Below are 26006 nucleotides of genomic sequence, written 5' to 3'. Positions count from 1 at the left end.
GTGTTTCCATGGTTTCTACAAAATAAAACCGGAAATCGAGGGTAACGCAGATATGACGCCACTGACAGGAGACTCCTCACATGTCCCGTATCCTTGGTTAAAATCACGTTTTTCTCACGATTTGCAAATAGTTAGAAACATTTGGGAAATTGAAAGTACTCAAATGAACAAAATATATAACTCTGGCCTAGTGGTTTTTGGATATTTTACTGCAAAAATCTTACATATTGTCTTTAAGTGTAACCATAACCAGATATTGTCATTAACCCTTTCAATTACAAATGATGTGCTAACTAGTTTGGATTTGGTATTAAATTTAAATTGCTACCAATTGCAATACAATATCGTCACACTAGCAATGCTCTCCCACATATTTTGCTATTGTAACTGCGCCTATTTCTATCATTAGTATAAGTAGCAGTGGGTGGCAATAGACAAGAAATGTACAGTTTTCACCTGATAACGTTTCTTTAGTCATTCGGCAACCCTGCAGCCTGAACCAGTGTAGGCAATCCACCCTTACACCATAAATGTATTTTTCCTATATGGTAGTCAATGGGTGGTGAGATCTGTTTGGTTACTGACATTCTTCCAAATATCTTCCTTTGTGTTCAACAGAAGAAAGAAATTCATACAGGTCTGGAACAACTTGAGAGTGAGTAAATGATGACAGAATTTCATTTTTGGGTGAACTATCACTTTAACCACCTGATAAAGTTGATGTATGAACTCAGTTCTTCACAGGCTAGAACAGAAGGGTATTTTAATCTCTGGGGAAAACTGAGACATTACAGCAATAAACATTGCAACAAATTGCAATAAATACAAAAACACAAAATAGACTATATATATAGACTATATATATTTACACACACACATATATATATATATATATATATGTGTGTGTGTATATATATATATATATATATATATATATATATATATATATATATATATATATATATATATATATATTCTTTTATCATTTAAAAACAAACTAATTTCGTATTGTGAAATGTTTTATTTGAAATGTGAGCTTTTTCTATGTGTTTTTAAAATATCTATTTGGTTTGATATTCTGTTAGGCCTATCTAAAGCAATGACATTCATACATTAGTATCCCAAAATGTTTTTTTAGTCACCTGTCAACTTTTTGGGGTGACTACATAAAGTAGTCTTTGCTACATAATTCTGTAGTGCGGAAATGACGTCATTGCATCGCGACAAGCGCGCATCTTAGAGGACGCTGAGCAAGGCATGGAACACCTTGGTGCATTACTACTGCTTTTGACTTGTGTGTCATGTTTCCCTTTAACAGAAGGTAAGCGGAGGTTTGTACATTTGTGTGGACAGAGGATAATAAATGCATGTGTCTAATGTGTCTGAATGCATCGCTACTGTTCACACTTTCCTATTGGACCTCACGGTGCACGCTGCGCTGTCACGCCATCTGATTGGATCGAACGCCACATGAGGCTGTCAAACTGATGTTCCGAGTTTCCTCGCGCAATATAAAGATATACTCACTTACTATATTACTATCAAGCACGTGCATTTTTAACATAGACTTAAATACTATTACTGTGTTGAATTTTGCATGTTATAAAGCTCCGTACAGCATGTCCTTGGTATTGTGTCAGAGTTGGTTCCACGTGCACGCGGGAGATAATAGACCACTGTGCTTACAGTGGCGCTAGATGTGTTTGTGAACTCTTAATAATGTTGCGTAAATATAAAACTTGTTCTATTGGGTTATCACTATCTCGTTATAGGACTTGGATAAAGGGCTGACTGTCTATAAAAATACATAATTTTATAACTTTTTTTATTACATAAATATGGTTTGACTGGATTGTTTTTCACACACATACATAAATCTGTGTTTATATATATATATATATATATATATATATATATATTATATATATATATATATATATATATATATATATATATATATATATATTATATATATATATATATATATATATATATATATATATATATATATATATATATATATATATATATATATATATATATATATATATATATATATATATATATATATATATATATTATATATATATTTATATATATATATATATATATATATATATATATATATATATATATATATATATATATATATATATATATATATGAGAGAGAGAGAGAGATGCAGTATATAGATATATAGATATAGATATAGATATAGATATATAGATATATAGATAGAGAGAGAGAGAGAGATAAGTGCAGTATATGTTTTATTTGAAATGTGAGCTTTTTCTAAGTGTTTTTAAAATATATATTTGGTTTGATATTCTGTTAGGCCTATCTAAAGCAATGACATTCATACATTAGTATCCTAAAACTTTTTGGAGTCAACTGTTTTAACTTTTTGGGGTGACTACATAAAAAAGTAGTCTTTGCTACATAATTCTGTAGTTTGGAGGGTCAAAGTCAAGGTTGTTGGTTTAGGGTTTTTTTGGCATCTCCATGTGGTCCTGTTCAGTATTGCAATTTGACTTGTCTAAAATGTAAACAAGCTCTTTCCTGTTGCACTGTACACATACTGTACACTGTGAAATCTGAAACGTTTTTTTTCTGTAATGTTTTATTTTTCCATGTGTGCATAAATTTATGAATTATATGGACTCCTTATATAAATGTGTTATTTGGTGTACTTTTGGAGTGTCCAAGTGTCCTTTTTTGGAAAGACATTCTTTTATCTTGAAAAAGGCGCTTGTGAGAATCATCCTTTAATCTGATGGTTTACTTTGCTGGATATAGTATATGGTGTATGCTTAATTTCATGATAAGGGTGCTATTAATCACGATTATTATCAAGATATTAATAAATTAAAAAGTTTTTATGGGAGAAAACTGAACTGAATTTACATGCCTGTTGTGTTTCCTATTATCATGGTGTTGGAAACTCTAATAAAATAAATAATCCAAGCGTCACAACTAGTTGCAACAAACCTTTTAAGTAAAAAAAAAAACAAAAATTTTTAGCAATAGTTAGTATAACTTTAACTAATGGCTTTCGTAGCTTAAGCAGTTGGTTGCAACTGGGCATAAGCATAAGATTGTGCAAGGTTATTCTAACAATAACATGAATCACAAGTCATAAAGAAAACAATGTTTTAGATTTTGCATTTTAATTACTTAGGAAAGCATAATAATAGCATAAAAAAATCTAAGCTTGTGCTTATTTATTATTTATTATTTAATTTATTATTTTTGTCTAAATCAAAATTATGAACTGACTTTTTTTCTTCATTTTTATATTATTGCCATGTTAAATGTTGTTTGGTAACTGACAATACAGGAAATTGTCAAAAGTGCAAAAAATGTCCCAGATTACCCTAATTCACCTACTTGCACAGTTTTACCAAATGTAGCCCAGTCAGATATTAATAGTCTTACGCTACTCAAACTGTCCTTCAGCACTTTCTTTCAGAACTAAAGAACAGTTTTCACTTTTGCAGGTTTTCCAAAGGACAGCACAGAACAGTTTGTGTGTAATAACGGCAGACGTGTGCCTCTGAATCAGCGCTGTGATGGTGTGGACCACTGTGTCGATGGCAGCGATGAGATCTCCTGTTTGAATTGCACTAGTGGCTCCTTCCACTGCGTGGCAGCAGCGCGCTGTGTTTCTGCCCGCAGCATTTGTGATGGAAAGCCTGACTGCTCAGATGGAGCAGATGAACAGTTAGACACATGCACATTGCTATCTAAAGCACAGACATGCGCTAGGTCAGAGTTCAGATGTGCCAATGGACACTGTGTGCCCAATTCATGGAGGTGTGACCACTCCTTTGACTGTGAAGATCACAGCGATGAAGAGAACTGTGGTAAGTTGCATTTTGTTTATATATATATATATATATATATATATATATATATATATACACACACACAGTACAGTCCAAAAGTTTGGAACCACTAAGATTTTTAATGTTTTTAAAAGAAGTTTCATCTGCTCACCAAGGCTACATTTATTTAATTAAAAATACAGTAAAAACAGTAATATTGTGAAATATTATTACAATTTAAAATAAATGTTTTCTATTTGAATATATTTCACAAAGTAATTTATTCCTGTGATGGCAAAGCTGAATTTTCAGCATCATTACTCCAGTCTTCAGTGTCACATGATCCTTCAGAAATCATTCTAATATGCTGATCTGCTGCTCAAGAAACATTTAATGTGTACAATTGTACAAAATATTTGTGTACAATATTTTTTTTCAGGATTATTTGATGAATAGAAAGTTCAAAAGAACAGTGTTTATCTGAAATCTAATCTTTTGTAACATTATAAATGTCTTTACTGCCACTTTTGATTGATTTAATGCATCCTTGCTGAATAAAAGTATTCATTTCTTTAATTTCTTTTCAAAAAAATAAAAATAAAAATTCTTACTGACCCCAAACTTTTGAACGGTAGTGTATAATGCTACAGAAGCTTTGTATTTCAGATAAATGCTGTTCTTTTGAACTTTCTATTCATCAAGGAATCCTGAAAAAAAAAAAGTACACAACTGTTTTCAACATTGAAAATAATCATAAATGTTTATTGAGCAGCAAATCAGCATATTAGAATGATTTCTGAAGGATCATGTGACACTGAAGACTGGAGTAACGATGCCGAAAATTCAGCTTTGCATCACAGGAATAAATTACTTTGTCAAATATATTTAAATAGTACACAGTTATTTTAAATTGTAATAATATTTCACAATATTACTGTTTTTTACTGTATTTTTAATTAAATAAATGTAGCCTTGGTGAGCAGACGAAACTTCTTTTAAAAACATTAAAAATCTTAGTTTAGTTTATATATATATATATATATATATATATATATATATATATATATATATATATATATATATATATATATATATATATATATATATATATATATATATATATATATATAGCCAAAAGTATTGGGACACCCCTCCAAATCATTGAATTCAGGTGTTCCAATCACTTCCATGGCCAGGGTGTATAAAATCAAGCACCTAGACATGCAGACTGCTTCTACAAACATTTGTGAAGGAATGGGTCACTCTCAGGAGCTCAGTGAATTCAAGCGTGGTAACGTGATAGGTTGCCACCTGTGCAATAAGTCCATTCGTGAAATTTCCTCACTACTAAATATTCCACTGTCAACTGTTAGTGGTATCATAGCAAATTGGAAGCAATTGGGACTGTGCACCAGTGCACAAAGCAAGGTCCATAAAGACATGGATGAGTGAGCCCTGACCTGACCTGTCCTTTTTTTTTTTTTTTCAGGATTCTTTGAGGAGGAAGTTCAATTTATTTGAAATAGAAACCTTTGGTAACATTACAAATGTTTTTGCTATCACTTTTGTTCAATTTATATATTATAATAACAGTAAAGCTGAAATAAAATAAAATATGAATATTAGTTGAAAATCTAAACAAAAATTAGAAACGTTGCCTTGACAATAAACTGAAATAAGTTTGTTGAAGCACTAAAATAAAATATATAGATAAAATATATAATATATAATAAAATAAAGACATAATGAATTAAATACAAAAAACTAAAGTAAAACTAAAACAAAAATAACCTAAATAGTAATATTTCTTTTAAAAAACCTAAAATATCAAAAGCACATGAAGAAATCACTAACAATCGACGTGAAAATGAATTAAAAATTCTATTAATAAAACTAAATACAAGCTAAAATACTAGCTTCTTGCTGAATAAAAGTGTTAAAATCGAGTATTGTTACCCTATGTTATGTAGACTAGTACGAAAAGTGCTTTATGAAAGAAGCTTGTTTTTTATTGTTTTATAATTCACTGTTTGTCATTTTATTTCTGTCTTTGTGTAGATCACAATGAATGTGAGCTTGATAACGGCGGCTGTTCTCACATGTGTATTGATCTGCCATATGGCTTCATGTGTGACTGTCCCAGTGGAATGAGGCTGGTCAAGGACACGCACTGTGAGGGTGAGAAATAAGTAATAAGAGTTAAATGGAGAAATTACATAATGTGATCCAGTATATACAGTGTTGCTGTGGAAACGCCATTGTAGAAATATTCACTGTCAGTGATTATGCTTTTTTTCCCCCCGTGAGCAATAGTGTCCAGAGTATGGTAGATACAGACTTAAAACAAATATTATACAACAGCTTATGTGATCTAAACATGCCCTCTGAGGCGACCTACTCCAAGTGAAATGAAATGATAATTTCTTTATGTGTAAGTTTTAATGCAGGAATATTTACTGATTACACTTTTAACCAAACATAAAATTTATTTATAATCCTTCTTTTTGGTTATGCCAATAATCATGGTTGATTTCAACATTTACAAAAGTTTTATTTTTTAAAGGGCACCTATTATGCAAAATTCACTTTTACATGGTGTTTGACCATAAATGTGTGTTGGCAGTGTGTGAGCAAAACCACCCTAGAATGAGAAAAATCCACCCAGTGGTTTTTTTACAATCTCAATAATTCATAAGCACTGTCTCAGAACGCCCTGTTCTAAGATTGCTCTCACTGTGACGTAGAATTGCGCTAAGCCCCACCCACGTGGTTTGATTGACAATCTGGTTTTGGCATAGACCCCGCCCTCGGTGATCTGTCAACCATCCTCCATTGTTTCAACGACAGCCGGTAATGTCTCCTAAGAAACATAAGTGTTCTGTTGTGGGATGTAATAATGAACATAGTAGTTTTCACTTACTTCCGACATCAGAGCCACTGAAAACGCAGTGGATGGATTTTATTTACGAAGGAAAGGCGCCACTCAAAATTCCAAAATACGTTTATGTTTGCGCGAATCATTTTTTGACTGACTGTTTTGAGAACGAGGGTCAATTCAAAGCAGGTCTTGCTTCAAAGTTAATCCTCAAGTGTGGATCGTTGCCTACTGTTCGCGATCCAACGTCACCTTTTGAGCAAATAGTCATTTCAGTTGATGTCAGCCAATTCAATAACAAATGCGTCTAAAGTTGTTGTCGTCGTCGTAGAATGTCTGTGTATATAATTTAAACCTTGTTTGTATAGTGTGTATCCACACGTATATATATATATATATATTTTTTAAAGATATTGTATTAAAAACTGTGTATGTTTACTTAGCAAACGTTATCACAGTATTTGTGTTTGTAGTTTCAAAAAATTGCGCGAACGTTATCACAGTGTGTGTGTGTGTGTGTGTGTGTTGCACATCCATAATTGCAAAGGGGGCGCGATTAAAACTCTATAAGTACATAAATGTATCAAATAAACCATTCAGAGACTTCCTGCTCCATTCTCAATTGTGTTTCTTCTGCCGGAGTCTCTTCATCATCTGGGTCTGATTCCGGTTCAAACATGTACGGCTGAATGCCATACAAAACAGCGGGTCTCTCACTCTCAGCCATTCTGCTTCTATCGACTGTTTATTGCCATAGGTATGCAAGTTACGCCCTCATCCAAAGGCAGGGCGGGGATATGCAGCTCATTTATATTTAAGGTGGTATACACCAAAACAGCTCTTTTTAAAACAGGCCCCAAAAATGACATTTTCAAATGGTTATAATAAATTAACTGTGGGGTATTTTGTGCTGAAACTTCACAAATACATTCTGGGGACACCCAAGACCAATATTACATCTTGTAAAAAGGGGCATAATAGGTGCCCTTTAAAAGACTACTAATAGGTTTAACTTTTCCCGTAATTATTAACTTTTCACTTTTAGATGTGGACCACTGTCTTGATTCAGATGTGTGTGATCAAATTTGCGTCCGTTCCAATGGGTCTCTTGCGTGTGAATGTCAGGATGGGTATGAACTGACTGCCGGGACTGGACATTGCAAAGTTACAGGTGAGAGGAAGATTTAAATGTAATTGTCCTGTATAGATGCAGATCTCTCTAATATTTTGTGTATTTAGATCAGTGATAATTTGATATTATTTATGGTTACACTTTATTTTATAGTGTCCTGGTTATAGTGTAATTATACAATTTAAGTACTGACTAATATTAATTAACAACATGTACTTACTATAGGGTTTGGTCTAGGGTCAGATTCTTGTAATAATGCATAATTTACTGTTAATACTATAACGATTACATTAACGTATAACAAGGACACTATAAAATAAAGTGTTACCTTATTTATTACCATTCCAAAGTTTGGGGTCAGTATGATTTTTTTTTTTTTTTTTTTTTTTTTTTTAAATAAATAAATACTTTTATTCAGCAAGGATGCATTAAATTAATTAAAAGTGACAGTAAAGAGGTAAATAATGTTCTAAAATATTTCTATTCAAATTCAATTCTATTCAAATATAAAAGTTATTATAAAATCATAATAATATTTCACAATATTGCTGCTTTTACTGTAAATTTGATCAAATAATTGCAGCCTTGGTGAGCATAAGAGACTTCTTTCAAAAACATTTAAAAATCTCAATATTACTTATTAATATTATGAATTGGCTTATATGTTTATATTTTCTGTTTTAAGTTGAAGTAATTTTTGGTATGTGCTTTTGTAATTTTTATTAATTAGCTGTAATTAATTATTTCAGTTTTAGTCTTTTAATTTTGTTTAGTCAGTTAATTGCCAAGGCAGCATTTCTGTTTTAGTCTAGATTTTTAAATTTCTAGTAATACAGTACAATATGTATATTCTGTTCTATTACAGCTTCATTTGAGTTAATAATTTTTAATAGTTTTTAAAAGTAACTTCACTGATTTAGGTGAGGGGTTGGTCTTGTACAGGTGTTGTTGCTCGGGTGGTGGTCAGCACTCAAGAGGGTGTTAAGTGGATGGACCTCAGCGGCTCTGAGCAAAGAAACATCACATATACAAGAGTCTCGCCAGGACCTGTTACAGCACTTAATGCAAATAACACGCTATACTGGACCAGTCTTGAGAATGACGTCATCTACAGGTGCAGAGCCATATTGATTAAATAGAAAATTATGCTCAAATTAAAGGCACAATATGTAAGATTTTTGGATTAAAATATCAAAAAAACACTAGAACAGTGTTATATATTTTATATATTTTGTTGACTTGTGTACTTAAAGGATAGTTCACCCAAAAATGATTTACTCTCCCTCAAGCCATCCTAGGTGTATATGACTATCTTCTTTCAGACGAACACAATCCGAGATATATTTAAAAATATCCTTAGTCCTCCAAGGTTTATAATGGTTGTGAATGGTAGGCTAAATTCTGAAGACAGAAAAAATGCATCCATCCATAAAAAAAAAAAAATCCATATGACTCCCGAGGGTTAATAAAGGTCTTTTGAAGCGAAGAGATGCATTTTTGTAAGAAAAATATCCATATTTAAAACTTTATATATTCAAACAACTAGCTTCTGGCAAAAGACCACACGCAGAATGTGCAAGTCGACTTAGGGCAAATGAGTGATCTTCTGACGCAATGTATGACACAGGATGTAGGAGTATCGTAAGCTTAGACGCCTCTCGCGGTTCAAGCAAATAGGGCTGCGCAACAAACTCAAGCTCCTCTTGTCTTATATCGAAATCCTCTGACATTTCTCTTTAAAATTTCTCATTTTAAACTTCTAATCAGTGACTTCTGACCAGTGTTTTGTTTTGCTCTCTCCTCTGCGCCTCTGCATGCGTCAATGTGTCATCATGTCATCATGTCAGATCAAAGGTTGCTCTTCCGCCCAAATTGACGTGCGCAGTATGCGTACGGTTACCCGCCAGAAGCTCGTTATTTGAATTTATAAAGTTTAAAATATGGATATTTTTCTTACAAAAACACATCCCTTTGCTTCAAAAGGACTTTATTAAGTGGTATGGATTCTTTTTTTTTTTTTTTTTTTTTTTGTGGATGGATCCATTTTTTCTGCCTTCAGAATTTGGCCTACCATTCACAACCTTGGAGGACTAAGGATATTTTTAAATATATCTCGGTTTGTGTTCGTCTGAAAGAAGATAGTCATATAAACCTAGAGTGGCTTGAGGGTGAGTAATTCATGGGATAATTTTCATTTTTGGGTGAACTATCCCTTTAACATTATCCCAAATGTTTCCAAGAATGTTGGAATCCTATCAATGACGTCATACACGATTTACATGATTACCCTCGATTTCCAGTTTTCTTTTGTAAAAACCACGGAAACACCAAAGACACTTTAATATATTATGTGTTTTATTAGAGAGGTGAGCAACTGTTTGGATACGTTCATCGACAGAAAACTAATAATGTTTTATAGCTCAACACAGTAAGTCTTATTGTTTAAATCTCGTTTTCTTGATTTACAGCGAGTACCATGTTTTACCATGCCTAATACCGATCTGACCAGAAGATTCAGAAGCGGTTGATAATAAAAGCTCCACTGCTCTCGAGCCGTGTGTCGCGCTTGTCTCTCATTAGCAATCATTCCTCTCCAAGGGCTTTCAGCCACACCCTGCTTCATACTACAGTAGTGTTAATAAATCTTTAATACATCATCTCATCCATGATAATTATTTCTGATTGAGTCTCTTTGGATTCTTTTCCACCGGCTGTAAACATGAAGACAACACCTCCCATGATTCCGCGAAATCAAAGCATCATCAAGCTACGCCTTTGTTTTGAATAAGTGACCTCTAGCGCCAAAAAATTACATATTGTGCCTTTTAATATGTTTAAAAATGGAAACTTTTACCTAGAATTCTATTCCAACACAAAACACACAATTTAAGCCAGTTTGTGTCTATTTCAGAATGTCTTTGGACTCCAGTGACCATAGACCAGCTGTGTTGTTAAAGGCCTCCACAGGCATTCAGGGATTAGCGGTAGACTGGATCCATGAGCTTCTGTACTGGGTCAGCACCAGTATTCATGCGTTACACGTGGCCTCTCTGAATGGCTCCAAACAAAGGCAGCTCATCTCTGGACTCTCCATACCTACTGCAGTTGCTGTCCAGCCACTGCTAGGGTAAAATCTTGTCTTCTTCTCTGTATAAATCACACACCCCTGGTTTCACAGACAGGGATTAGATTAAACAAAAAGTAGGCCTTAGTTAAATTAGGGCTTTTAAGTAGCTTTTATAAATGAGCCTTTGAAAAAAAATATTACTGGTGTGCATCTCGAGACAAAACAAATGGCACTGACATATTTTAAAGGGACACTCCACTTTTTTTGAAAATAGGCTCATTTTCCAACTCCCCTAGAGCTAAACAGTTGAGTTTTACCGTTTTTGAATCCATTCAGCTGATCTCTGGGTCTGGCAGTACCACTTTTAGCATAGCTTAGCATAGTTCATTGAATCTGATTAGACCGTTAGCATCTCGCTCAAAAATGACCAAAGAGTTTCGATATTTTTCCTATTTAAAACTTGACTCTTCTGTAGGTACATCGTGTACTTAGACCGAAGGAAAATGAAAAGTTGCGATTTTCTAGGCCGATATGGCTAGGAATTATACTCTCATTCCAGCGTAATAATCAAGGAACTTTGCTGCTGTACCATGGGTGCAGCAGGCGCAATGATATTACGCAGCGCCTGTGATCCCCTGCTTGCACAGGGAGCGTGCCTTGCAACCATGGAGACATTTGTGAGAGACGCTGCGTAATATCATTGCGCCTGCTGCACCCACGGTTCGACAGCAAAGTTCCTTGATTATTACGTCGGAATGAGAGTATAATTCCTATACATATCAGCCTAGAAAATCGCAACCTTTCATTTTCCGTCGGTCTTGGTACATGATGTAACAAAACTCTTTGGTCATTTTTGAGGGAGATGCTAATGGTCTAATCAGATTCAATGAACTATGCTAAGCTATGCTAAAAGTGGTACCGCCAGACCCGGAGATCAGCTGAATGGATTAGAAAACGGTAAAGCTCAACTGTTTAACTCTAGGGGAGTTGGAAAATGAGTTCCTTTTAAGATATGTCAGTGCACATTGCTTTCAGTTAAGACGGCTCAAACATGCATTTTGAATGGCTGTTTGCACAACACCGTTTTCAAATAAAATTAAAAAACTTTATATGCGTTTGGGTGGCCTGAAAACGCAAACTTTTGAAAAGTGCAAATTTTTGAAAATGATACCGTTGTTATTTATCTCCGTGTAAACTGTGAAAACGGTGACGTCATGTGTATGCGTATTACGTGTTTAGTCTATCCACCTTATTTTTTTTCAATGTGCAAGACTTCCGATTTATTAGCCGCTATTAGCCGCAAAGTGCAGTAAACTGTAAAAATAAGTTGGATAGGCATGCGCGAGTGCGCTGTAAAAGTATGCGTATGCTCAGGCGCGTAGTCTTTCTTTTCAAAATGACGTGACGTCGCCATTTTTGCGGATCCGTGTCAGCGGGGATAGTTTTGATAACGTTGTCATCTGTACAAAGAAACTTTTCCGTTTTTAGTACATCGTTGTCGTGTAAACGTACCCTTAGCCTTGTCCATGAAACCAGGCAATATGTGAAGCAGAATGTACTGCTGGAAAAAATGTAGGACAGGACTTTGTTCAATTCATTGTAATTTGATTAACATGGTGAATGGATAGGTCAATTTTATTTATTTTTTTGCCATTTTTCCTTAAATGTCATTTAAGAGGTAGAAAATGTTATTGTTATTATTAATAGCAACTCATCAAAATCCTATGCTTACACAAGGTATATAATTATAACATACACTAATATTTCATTGTGATGAAATGTGCACAATACCATTTATTTAGGAAAGATATGGTCAATATTAGGGGTGTAACGGTACACAAAACTCACGGTTCGGTACGTACCTCGGTTTTGAAGTCACGGTTCGGTACAGTTTTCGGTACAGCAGGTGGAGAGAAAACTAAACATAAAATTGCTTTTTTTTATTATTAAACAGAGGTTTACTGAACAAATTGTGGTTTTGTCTTTAAATATATTAAATTAAATTAAAACTAAAAGTTTCTTAAGGATAAAAAAAATGAACTCTGCTAATGCTATAAACTGTGTAGGGAGCCCTAACTATTAGCCTAAATTCAATTGCTTTTTATTTTTAGATAAAATAATCAACACTCAAATAACAAATTGTATGCAAACCTGTAAGCTGCACCTAAGGCAGTTTTTGCATTAACTTCTAAATGTTTTTACTCCAATTTGTTGTTGAAATATAATAATTTCTACATAGTGGCTGTTATTTTAACATCAGATTTATTTAAACATACATTAAATAGCCTAATCAGGATATCACTAAAAGGTTAAGTAAAATAATGAATATATTGGCTAATACTGTGCATATATTAAGCGAAAGAGTTCATTTCTCTAGCGAACTAACAAGCTGTGAACACTGAATGGCTTTTCTGAGGTAAATGCATCATGACATATTGTTGAATACGGAAGCTTTCATTGATGTCTTTCCACCGTTGAAACACTGAATGAGCGATTACATGAGATATGACCGTTTCAGTAAGTTGTACTGAATCTTGCAACATACCTTCAGATGTTCTTTCATGTTTATTCTGTAACTATTATTAAGGAGGAAGAGATGAACACATTCACTTGCGCTCCGCGCTCGCGCTGTCGGTTGAACTGAGGCGCCTGTACAGTGATCTGTCACCCCACATCAAAGCACGTCAAAATGGCATTTTCTGTTTAAACTTCATGATTTCGTGGACAGAATTTGAAGGATGACACTTTGTTTCTTATCGAAAGTAACAAAACGCAGAGCTTATTGCGGTTATTGGTGGTGAATATTGGTTGCTATGTAATGCTTCAGTACACACGTGCACCGTACCGAAAGCCCTGTACCGAAACGGTTCGGTACAAATACGTGTACCGTTACACCCCTAGTCCATATTGATTTCTTGTTCTCTTTAAAAGGGTTACTCCACCCAAAAATTAAAATTCTCTCATTTACTCACGCTCATGTCCCCTCAGAATTAGTATATCATGTTCTTTCTTCCTGGTAATCCTCTTACACAAACAGTGTAACAGGATAACCAGGAAGAGGCAGAGCAGTGTTTAATGAAGCAAAAGGTTAATAATTACTTGGGAACACTCAAGAGAACACACAAATAAAACAAAGGCAAAAACAAGAACAACGTAACAGCCATCTGAAAATCACAAATCTAACGAGATCAACATTGAGGTTAACATACACAAGACCAGATAACAAATGAATGTGGGTACTGGGTTTATCTGCTGTCCTTAATTGATGACAGGTGCAGGTCATAAAGGTGAACGTGATTTAGTAGAACATGTTTCTGGATCAACATCCTTGATACTGGAAGTTTAGAATTACAACAAGGGTTATAGGGGCTTCTTATTCACCAATCATTTCCCTCTGATTTTAGGGGATAATTTATAGGGTTAGGTTTAGGGTAGAGCTGCACTATTAATTATTAAAAGGTCATGATCTCAATTCAAGCACCCATGCAATCTTATTCCTAAATGGTAGTGATTCTACTGTCTATTAAACATTCAAATCTGTGTTTGCATGGCTGCTGACCCAGAGAAAGCAGTTATCATGTACGAAACAGCTTCATAAACAGCCTTTTCAACATCACAGTATGGTTATTTGTTACAAATATTCAAATTTTCACAGAAGTACTGGGATAAAAGTTTAAAGTTCAGATATAAACACTCATGTCTACAGTAGCAAATGTCTATAGAGCAAATCACCAGTGTCAAAGTAACTTGGTGCTTCAAATCACTATATCTTTTCATGTGACAACACTGAAGAAATGACACTTTGCTACAATGTAAAGCAGTGAGTGTACAGTTTGTATAACGGTGTAAATTTGCTGTCCCCTCAAAATAACTCAACACACAGCCATTAATGTCTAAACCGCTGGCCACAAAAGTGAGTACACCCCTAAGTGAAAATGTCCAAATTGGGCCCAAAGTGTCAATATTTTGTGTGGCCGCCATTATTTTCCAGCATTGCCTTAACCCTCTTGGGCATGGAGTTCACCAGAGCTTCACAGGTTGCCATTGGAGTCCTCTTCCACTCCTCCATGATGGCATCACAGAGCTGGTGGATGTTAGAGACCTTGTGCTCCTCCACCTTCCATTTGAGGATGCCCCACAGATGCTCAATAGGGTTTAGGTCTGGGGACATGCTTGGCCAGTCCATCACCTTTACCCTCAGCTTCTTTAGCAAGGCAGTGGTCATCTTGGAGGTGTGTTTGGGGTAGTTATCATGTTGGAATACTGCCCTGCAGCCCAGTCTCCGAAGGGAGGGGATCATGCTCTACTCATTCATGGTTCCCTCAATGAACTGTAGCTCCTCAGTAGCACTCATGCAGCCCCAGACCATGACACTCCCACCACCATGCTTGACTGTAGGCAAGACACACTTGTCTTTGTACTCCTCACCTGGTTATCGCCACACACGCTTGACACCATCTGAACCAAATAAGTTTATCTTGGTCTCATCAGACCACAGGACATTGTTCCAGTAATCCATGTCCTTAGTCTGCTTGTCTTCAGCAAACTGTTTGTGGGCTTTCTTGTGCATCATCTTTAGTAGAGGCTTCCTTCTGCGACGACAGCCATGCAGACCAGTTTGATGCAGTGTGGGGCATATGGTCTGAGCACTGACAGGCTGTCAGTGCTCAGACAGATCTAAAGTTTGCCCCAAACTTTACATATTTTATTAGAGTCCTGGCCTAAAGACATCTACATGGCAATATTCAGTTACAGTCATAGCACCACCTGTGGGTAACAGGAAATGACATGTTTTACATTGTGATTAACTCCTCATAGAGATTTAACCAGATCAACATCATATATGGTCTGTCTAATCTTAAGGCCTTCACAATGTTAAATTGGAAAGATCTTGAGTTTTCGTTGAAGGGCGTGTCCGTGGCGGCCTGACAAATTCTGATGTTTCGCCATGAAAGGGGAATCACATTTTTGAGGACCTAAACATGCTCGAAAACTCATGAAACTTTGCAGATCCGTCAGAAGTGGTGAAAATTTACGTCTGATATGGGTTTCAGAATTAGGTGTGGCAAAATGGCTCAATAGCGCCACCTACAAAATTTCAACGAAGTGCCCCTGATGCTACGTTTCACGTACAGGTATGAAATTCCTACACACAACAGCCCAATACCTACAAAAAAGGAGCGAAATCTGAAAACCAACAGGAAGTCAGATATTTAGAATTTTCTTTGCAAAATTTGTGCAGTTTTTGCCATTTCCAGACGTTGTACTTTAACGAACTCCTCCTAGAGCTTTAATCAGATCAACATCATATTTGGTCAGTCAAATCTAAAGGCCTTTGAGACATTAAATTGCGAAGATCTTGAGTTTTCACTGAAGGGCGTGTCTATGGCAGCCTGACAAATTCTGATGATTTTCCATGAAAGAGGAAGCTGTTTTTAACTCAGGCATACAATGTCCAATCTGCTCCAAACTTCACATGTGTGATAAGAGCCCTGGCATAAAGACATCTATATGCCAATATTCAGTTAGTCATAGCGCCACCTGCTGCCAACAGGAAATGGTATTATTTACACTTCAATTCACTCCCAGAAACATTTCCATATGCCATGAAGTACCAAACGTACTAGAAACGCGTTAAATCATGAAACACTTGGCTAAGTGCTAATGTTTGCAATTAACGCCACGAAACAGGAAGTTGTTGTAACTCAATGTCTGATCTGCTCCAAACTTCTCATGTTTGATAATAGTCCTGGCCTGAAGACATCTACATAGCAATATTCAGTTACGGTCAAAGCACCACCTGTTGGCAGCAGGAAATGTGGCACTTTGAAATGACTTGGCCATAATTCTTCTGTATTTATTCGCTTACATGCATGTCGCCCACTGTTCACTGTTTTCCTGATGCCAACAGGTGGCGGTGAGCCCGGGTGCAAGGGCCCTTTCATCGCTGCTTGCAGCTTTAATCTCATTTTGTAACTGCTGTAATGCCTTTTAAATTTAATTTTTTATTCAGGAAAATTTTATAAAAAAAAAATTAAAAAAAACTTGGTATGAATTTAGAAACCTCCCACAATAACCTCTCTGCATAATGACAGTGCCAGAAAATATGAGGCACAAGGAAATACACTGGACCTTAGGCAATGGATATCAATCCAATCCAAGTATCCCTTGAAGGTTGGAAAATGTTTGAATGAATTTATTAAGTTTGTCTGAATGAGTTTAAGTTCTAAACCTCTTTTTTTCCAATAGGTATCTGTTCTGGGCAGACAGTGGGGATTCTCCCAGAATTGAGCGTGCCAGTTTGGATGGGACAAGCAGAATAGCACTGATAACTTCATCCATACGTTACCCTGTCGCAATCTCCCTAGGTTAGGCTCCCTAGGCTACTTCTCTGTAACACTTTACAATAAGGTCCCTTTTTTTATATATATATATGTTAATGCATTAACTTAAATGAACTAACAATGAGAAGTACATTTGTTACAGCAATTATTCATTTTTTTAGTTACTTAAATATAAATACAAGTGTTCAATGTTAGTTAATTTCAACCTGTGTCCATTAAATAATGTTAATTGATACAAATTTTGATTTAAATAATTTTATTTAATCACTTTTGTTACCAAGGTTTTTATTTTTTATAAATTATATCGAACTCATACTAATCCTTTAATCGTACAAGTTGAACAAATAAGGGCTAGAAAACAAGATAAGAGTTAGATTAAAGATTAATTATCTCATAATCATCAGTAAACTTTGCGTTACCAAGACAACGACTGATGCTGTTGTATTACATTCCAAAGAGTGGCTGTAATCAGCCCCACAGTGGAAAATGAAACCGTAACCGCACCAGCTGGCCCTTATCGGCACGGAAAGGAACAGTTACGCTATGAGAACCGTTAGGCCCAACGATGGAAAAGCGGCTGATATAATTTTTTCTTTGCTCATCAAGATATTCCCCGTGGTCTGCTGTACTGGGCTGACTCAGGTCTGCGCACGATATCAAGGGTTGCATTTGATGGACAACAAAGAAAAACGGTTGTAGAGTCCAACGGTTATCTGGATCAACCATTTGGACTGGCCATATTTGAGGTGTGATACATAACAATGCATGAATGACCACAGTTGATTTTTATAACCGTAACAAAACACACCTGTGACCCTCTATATCCAAATTCACAGATTATGCATTTTTATTGTTTTATGGAAATATTAATAACACATTAATATTATAAATATATAATGGCATTGATAATGGAGTAGTACCGAATTTTTAATGAATGTCCCCTGCAGAGTCGAGTCTACTGGAGTGACCAGTTGACCAACTCTATCTGCAGTGCAGACAAGCACAACGGCAGTATTCTCCAGGTGTCTCAGAGACTCGGTTCTGTTTCACCAGCTGGTCTGGTCATCCTTCAGCCTCTGTTACAGCCTGCAGGTAGGCAAAACTTTTTACCCTATTAAGGGGGCGGTCACACTGCACTTTTAGTTCCATTGACTTCCATTCAGGCATACAATGTCCAATCTGCTCCAAACTTCACATGTGTGATAAGAGCCCTGGCATAAAGACATCTATATGCCAATATTCAGTTAGTCATAGCGCCACCTGCTGCCAACAGGAAATGGTATTATTTACACTTCAATTCACTCCCAGAAACACATTTCAATATGCCATGAAGTACCAAACATACTAGAAACACGTTAAATCATGAAACACTTGGCTAAGTGCTAATGTTTGCGATTAACGAATTTTGCTGCATTCAAAAGTTCTAGTATGGTGAACTCTGACCTGAGAATTCACATTACGTAAAGATGTAAGACCAGTAGAATTAGTAGATTGTCAATTTTTACATTTTGAATTTATTATTATTTGTCACGTGTTGAATTCGTTTATAAAAAAGATGCTGCAGAGTAGGGCTGGGCGATATATTGCATGCGATTGTCACGCGCATTTCGTCAGTAAAGCCGGTTCCCTGATTACCGCTACATCGCCATCACCTGTTTTCAAATGGAGCGGCATTTAATACACAGAGCGATTCATCTGCGATAATGAACGCGATATTGCGTAGCTTATCAGTGAACTACGGCTCTGTCTATTAAATGCCGCTCCATTTGAAAGCAGGTGATGGTGATTTAGCGGTAATCAGGGAACCGGCTTTACTGACGAAATGCACGTGACAATTGCATGCGATATATCGCCCAGCCCCACTGCAGAGCGTGACATCATATCACGACCGTTACATTGTCCGAAGAAGTTTTGCGTGCTCAAAGTCTAGCATGACCTTGGCTTTAGTGGCCAAAAGTGAAGTCCGGCCCAGGAAAATTGACATCTTTAGATTCTTCACACTTTATTCAGATGTTATTACAAATGTGTTAAAGGTAGGGTAGGCAATTGCTGATAGGAAAGTTAGCTTTGAAAGCATGAGATCCCACCCTATCTAAAGCCACGCCCCTATAAAACACATGAACACACACAGCAGATTCTGCAAAGCATCACGAGAGACGGCATTAAATTACCTCAACTCAAAGCACATAACATTACAATAATAATGCACGTAATCAACTTACAGAGCTTTTACTTGTACCACGTGACTGCTGCAGATTAATTTCAGCATTGATAGTGTTACATAGAAACCCTTAAATCCGAGTCTGAGGACATGAACGGCTCCCGACAGAATGCCACGGGATACCATCTCGTAATTAAGGTTACGACATGCATTGGTTAAAGCTCATTAGGACCGAATGCAGTGTTTGGATGAAAAATTTTTTGGTCTTGATACTTCCATAGAAGATATGTAGCCTACATTTTTAATATTTAGACCACTTATATTATTGATTGCTATCAGGATGTGAAGAGAGTTTCAACCAGTATAACAAAAAGTGTTTATAAAAGAAAGTGCCTACCCTACCAAGATTTTCTAAGCATATTGTGTAGTTGTGCTTGGAGTCAGTTGTTTTATATGTGATAATGCAATGAAACATGTCAAATTGTGCAGACATAGTTTTTGGCCAGGCCGTCATATAAAAGATTTTCTGTACGTATTGCGAAAAAGAGAGAACCAGCAAAATATTAATTATTTATTATGTTATACTAGTAAATGTATGCTTTTTAAAAAAAAAAAAAAAAAAAAAAAACAACTGTAGCTGTAGTTTGCCTCTTTTTTTTTTTTTTTTGCCAAAAAAATGTTTTAAGATAAATACCTTAATCTAATGTTGCATTTTGCTACACATACAATCATATAGACATGCACTACTAGTGGTGACACTTTACAACAAGATTTAGTTAACATGAGCTAATAAACAATGCTTGTGCAGCACTTATTAATCTTAATGACAACTCTTAATACATGGATAAATTCATTCATAATATAAATTCAATATTTTTGATGTGTTTGTACTTTGTACCCATGTGTTTGTGCATGCAATTGTAGGTCACGGTGCATGCAGTATCTCTGGAGAGGTTTGTTTGTCAGTCTGCATCACAGATCTCTTCTCTGAAAAACCTCAATTCATTTGCTCTGACCCACAAGACCCTAACTTTGGTAAGTGACTATTTGTGACTGTGTACATTTGTGGTTTAACTTAAAGGATTAGTTCACTTTTAAATAAACTTTTCCTGATAATTTACTCACCCCCATGTCATCTCAGATGTCCATGTCTTTCATTCTTCAGTCGAAAAGAAATTAAAGTTTTTGATGAAAACATTCCAGGATTATTCTCTTAGTAGACTTCAATGGGCACCAAACGGTTGAAGGTCAAAATTAGTTTCACTGCAGCTTCAAATTGTTCAAAACGATCCCAGATGAGAGATAAGGGTCTTATCTAGTGAAACCATCGCTCATTTTCTGAAAAAAAATTGAAAATTATATAAGTTTTAACCAGAAATGCTCATCTTGAACTAGCTCTCTTTTTCTTCTCTATTTGAATTCCATCAGTGTAGACGCTGCTAAGCGTAATACTCTGGGATCATGTTGAACAATTTGAAGCTGCAGTGAAACTAATTTTGACTTTCAACTGTTTGGTGCCCATTCAAGTCTACTATAAGGAGAATAATCCTGGAATGTTTTCATCAAAAACTTTAATTTCTTTTCGACTGAAGAAAGAAAGACATGGACATCTTGGATGACATGGGGGGTGAGTAAATTATCAGGAAAAGTTTATTTAAAAGTGAACTAATCCTTTAATACTCCCAGGTTCTTAGTTACTTGAGATGTTGAGTACTTAGTTCTTAGTGGTTGAGTTACAATTTATTGTTCAGTAGACCATATCTAGCTTATTTTGCTCTTTTGTTAGGTAAGCACCTGCTATGTCAATCACGATGTTCTGGTAACATTTAGTGTTGTAGTTTTATTGCTAAGCCCAAAGAGTCTGTTGGCTTGAAACATTATGTTCTGTTGTGTGAATCTTCACAAGTTTTTTTTAAAAAGTGAAAGATACCTTCTGAAATGCTGCATTTAATGTGACTTCCCACCTTTGCTCTGAATACCACTTCTGCTTGCTTGGGGTTTTTTTTTTTTGCAACCATGTCGTGTGTTCATTTAGTTTTGCACAAGCCTTGTTATGCTTTAGACTACTGGTTCTGACCTGTTTTTGCTTCAGGACTTGTGTAATACTGAATGTATTAACATTATAGTGAAATGCATAGATCTGATAAAATACTATATGGTTAACATGACATGGGCTGAAAAGGAAACTAGATCATCTTGCTTACTAATTGTTTCCAAATGGTTTCATGTTCTTGGCAAGGAAGTGTATAGGCATTATGGACAGCAAGTTTGTTCACACTTTTTTTCTTTTACTTTTTTACTTTTTTTACTTGTTTTGTCAAGTCAGTTTTATTTAGTGCTTTTCACAATACACATTGTTTCAAATGAGCTTTACAGACATTAATGATGTCTATAATATATAATGTTATAATGTTTATAATACCTAAATGCCTTATTGACCACATTTAGCAGTTCAGATTTTGCAGCCAGGTGGCAAATTCATTTGTGGCAACTTCATTTGAGTTTGATTGATTTGATTGAACTTCATTTGATTAATTTGACTTCATTTGAGTACTGATTCAGTGTCAAGAGCATAAATGGGAAGCATTTCTTCCTCTTAGTTTTCTTCCCCTTCCTTTTAGTTTTACTTTGTATTTTCAGAAAAAGATCCATTGCAGTCGGAAACAAGAAGCCTACTTCCTGATTCACCATTTCCATGGATTCTGTCTTTGACCGGTTGGTGTAACTTCTCTTGCAACCATAATGCATTTATGATTTCGAGAAATATCTGGACTGATGTTCCCTTGATCACTTTGATTTGTTCTTGGTCTGTTAGTCATCATCAGTTTGCTGTTGGTGGGGGTGGTGATATGGCGGCAGCGGTCTGAATTCTGTGCCCCTCGTTCTCTTTCTCTTCTTGGAGATGTGACTCTTAAAGAATCCCAGGATCCTCTTCTGTTATCCAAGCTACCTGTGGTACATGAGCATAAAGTAAGAGCCACAGTCTTATAGCCTTCGAACTCAGAAAATGAAAAACACTTGGGTAATCATTCATTCAGAACAGAATGACCATGAATGAAATCAGTTATTAACTAAAGGGTTAATTCTGTCATTTATTACTCACCCTCATGCTGTTCCAAACAAGTAAGACCTTTGTTCATCTTAGGAACACAAATTAAGATATTTTTGATGAAATCGGAGAGCTTCATAACATTAAGGTTGAACCACTGTAGTCACATGGACTATTTTAACAATGTCTTTAATAACATTGTGGTATTAACGTTGCACTCTATAGGGAGGTCAGAAAGATTTAATCGAAAAATACCTTAATTTGTGTTCTGAAGATGAATGAAGGTTTTACTAGTTTGGAACATGAGGGTGAGTAATTAATGACAGAAATGTTATTTTTGGGTGAACCCTTTAAATTAAAATGAATGTGTTGCAACCATAAATGACATATCGAGATCGCAATAATATTTACATCGATAACGGTGATAAGCTCTGGACATTTTTACTCGATATGGATTAATCTAACAGCCTATCACACAGCTGAAATAAACGCAACAACAGCCAGTCAGTGCATGTCGCTAATAAGTAATTTCTCCGTGTCTGTGTGAATGAAACTCGCACACGTGACACTCACAGCATCTGCCGTCTCAATATATGAGGACATGAACTTCATCTCCAGAGCTGGGAGTCACTTCACAAGCTTTTCACTGTTTAATTTCAGAAATTTGACAAAAAATAAAAATGATTTGTTGTAAATTAATGGTTATATTTTCATTTGATTACATTTTAAAGGCTTGATTAAATTGCTAAAGTTTATATCAATTTGTATTCAACCATAAAACAAAGAATCCCAAAAATAAAATGGAAAATTCAGAATTTTGGGAAAAATAAAATGGATTTCACGGGGCCCTAAATTAAAAGGTAGATACGCTGTGGAGTTTAATTGTGAACAAACAAGTTTACATGTTTCATTTGATTCTCAAGGTTTAACAAATATGTGGAAAGCATTTCCTTCCCCATTAATGGTAAATGAATATCATGATAAATATAGATATCGTAAGATATGGGGAAAAAAATATTTGTGATTAATATTTTTGGTCATTTTGCCCAGCCCTAATTATAAAACTTTATCAGTGAATGCATTAAGGAAACATTATTTAATTTTGATGGCTACTGTCTCCTAATGATTAAATGATTTTGTTTCTGTGGTGGTCTTTACAACATGTTCATTTCAGATAATAGCCGCTGTCATACACTGTTTCGCATATTGATTTTCCTGTTTACATTTTCAAATGTCACTTTCATACTTATCTGTATAAATAACATGTTACTTGTGTGTTCAGGTTGGCACACAGAATGGTTCAACATAATTTCACAGACGATGTTTTCCTGTAAGGGGAACTGCACACTTCCTTTGGGGGATTTCAAAGATTTCTGCCATATTTGGACAAAAGAGGGAGTAATGTGAGGCAGGAAGATGGATTCTCTGCAAACATCCTGCTTGGTGACCCCAAAAAATGCTCTTAAATTTTTTCTCCATTTCAATAATTAACTGACCATGTAGTGGCACAACAGAGCTGTGATGACGTTTATTAGTTGAACTTGTTTTAAGATGTTGTTCTGTTTAGTTTATACTGCTGTAATTTGTGAAGTGAATGTCCATTCACCATTTAAATCATAGGTACAAGCTGACAATCTCTGTCTTGTCTTTGTAATGTGTGCATAGAGACAAAATCATTTAGGAAAAGATTATTTTTAAATTCACTGATGCTGAAAATGCCTTAGATTACAGAGATAGTTTATATTTATTATGTGAGGAGAAAAAGAAATGCTATTTATTTTTTTTGGTTCGGATCACTTTTCCTGTTCACTTCAAGTTCTAGCTCTTTCTTCATGATTATATATAGTTTGGAAAAAGGCATTGTGAATGCTTTTAATGACCCATGGTATTGTGATATGTTGAGTTTGGTGAAATAATAAATTATATGGGTTGGAAATTGTACTTTTGCTGTATTTTCAACCTTTTATTTTCTTTGTGTGTGTGTATTTAGTGATTCTTTTTTAAAGGATATGGTGGCAATCTCAGCTCTGTATGGAGAAAGCAGTCAACCTGGATCACATGCATCTCTTCACTCTTGCGCCTCTTCGTAAATCATTAATAAAAAATAGTTGATGTCATTGATGGCAAATTCAAAAGGTAAATCTTGCAGAAATACAGGGTGACTTTAGGAGGATATGCTGCTGAATCCCTTCACAGACCCTTTAAAATGGTTATTAAGCCTTTTATGATAATGTGATCCTGTGTGTCCAGCTGTTACTTCATTTATTTAAACAAAAGGGAGAAATATTTTTTACGTTTTCGAGTTGGTTGAAATAAGTTTGAATTAAAGAGGTAATATTTGCCAGATTTGTTGTCACAATCTTAACAGCTATAAGCATAAATTTTGCTGTAAACATGTGGAAGTGATGCATGTCTGTAAGAAGGGTGTGTCAAACGGTCACATGCGAGACAGTAATGTCACGCTTCAAAGCATTCAAAGTTCTCTGAAGGTGTAGGGGAGAGCGATGCTCTCTTCGGAGTGGAAGTTGCTCTGAATTCACTTTTCTTCTGTATTGTGACATGAATCTGAGTGTAACGGATTATCAAAAAAGGAAAAAATGTTGGTTGGCGATGAAGTAGACTAAATAATTGGAGAAATCGTTTTCACACTTCATATATCCTATAGCCACTCCAAAATGAATTTGTGATGCAGACATATTAAAGATTAGCAGACAGGCAGGCAATTCATTACGTGATGATATACAGTTTATTACTTTCCCACACAAAGGCAGATTTTTAGGTGTATTGAAGCATCTCCTCTTATATTCTCAATTTAAACGGCTTCTGTCTCACTTTCGGGGGGATTTTAAGGGAGGGGTCTGTTGCTTCTATCTTATTGCACATCCTGTTTCACATCCTCGTTTATCTAAAAACAAACTACTTGCATTCACTTTAGGTGGAACAGATTTTAACACGTTCTCCATGTTCCTGAGTCAACAGGATTATTGTTCTAAGACCAATATTACATGCTGTCCCAGCTAGGAACGTTATTTACTCAGCAAAATCACTTTATTGCAGTTTATTTTACTGTCCTTGAGCAAATACGTGAATATTTTATAATACTATCGTCAAAGTATTTTATTTTACACTTTTTGCACAGAACAATCATGTTTTATAAGAAATACGTTTTTGTAAGGTTCTGAGTATCTCCTGGCCTTTTCATCCTACAGATTAAACATCCACATCCTCAGTTTAATTCAACAGAAACTTGAAGCAGATTTTGTGTGTGTGTTTCTTGGAACATATTACAATTTATATAACCTATTTTGTAATAAAATACATTAAAATTGAATTACAAAACTTTTATGTTTTGTAATTTTTATGTAACAGTTTTATGGTATGACTTTAGCATGTATTGTGTGTTAAATTGAAGAAATCGTTTTGCAATAACATTGGCTATACATTTTTTATGTATTTATTTTATTTTATTTTTATTTTTTACAAATGATTACCCATTAGGCTGGCTACCTTGATAGCATTGTTCCTCATGCTGTCTATGTAGGCAGCACACCAGG

At 35.2% G+C, this 26006-nt stretch overlaps 1 protein-coding gene across 3 annotated transcripts; it reads left to right on the top strand.

Moving 5' to 3' along the window:
• The first annotated feature begins 1179 nt into the window (after positions 1 to 1179).
• Positions 1180 to 24427, top strand: LOC125279504 (low-density lipoprotein receptor-related protein 8-like). Of its 3 annotated transcripts, XM_048209248.1 has the most exons (13): positions 1180 to 1321; positions 3498 to 3863; positions 5883 to 6002; positions 7745 to 7870; positions 8774 to 8945; positions 10743 to 10958; positions 17148 to 17266; positions 17849 to 17988; positions 18190 to 18334; positions 20328 to 20438; positions 22044 to 22118; positions 22219 to 22373; positions 23735 to 24427. In XM_048209248.1, the coding sequence occupies exons 1-13, from the start codon at positions 1258 to 1260 to the stop codon at positions 23759 to 23761; spliced, it is 1836 nt and encodes a 611-aa protein (XP_048065205.1). In that variant the 5' UTR covers positions 1180 to 1257; the 3' UTR covers positions 23762 to 24427. The 3 variants fall into 3 exon arrangements, with proteins under 3 accessions (XP_048065205.1, XP_048065207.1, XP_048065206.1); XM_048209250.1 differs by lacking the exon at positions 5883 to 6002; XM_048209249.1 differs by lacking the exon at positions 20328 to 20438.
• Positions 24428 to 26006: the final 1579 nt, after the last annotated feature.

Source organism: Megalobrama amblycephala, linkage group LG12, assembly GCF_018812025.1.
Source record: "Megalobrama amblycephala isolate DHTTF-2021 linkage group LG12, ASM1881202v1, whole genome shotgun sequence".
In the NCBI taxonomy this organism is placed as follows: domain Eukaryota; kingdom Metazoa; phylum Chordata; class Actinopteri; order Cypriniformes; family Xenocyprididae; genus Megalobrama; species Megalobrama amblycephala.
The sequence above is the reverse complement of the archived record's forward strand: the minus strand, read 5'-3'. Positions and strand labels throughout refer to the sequence as shown.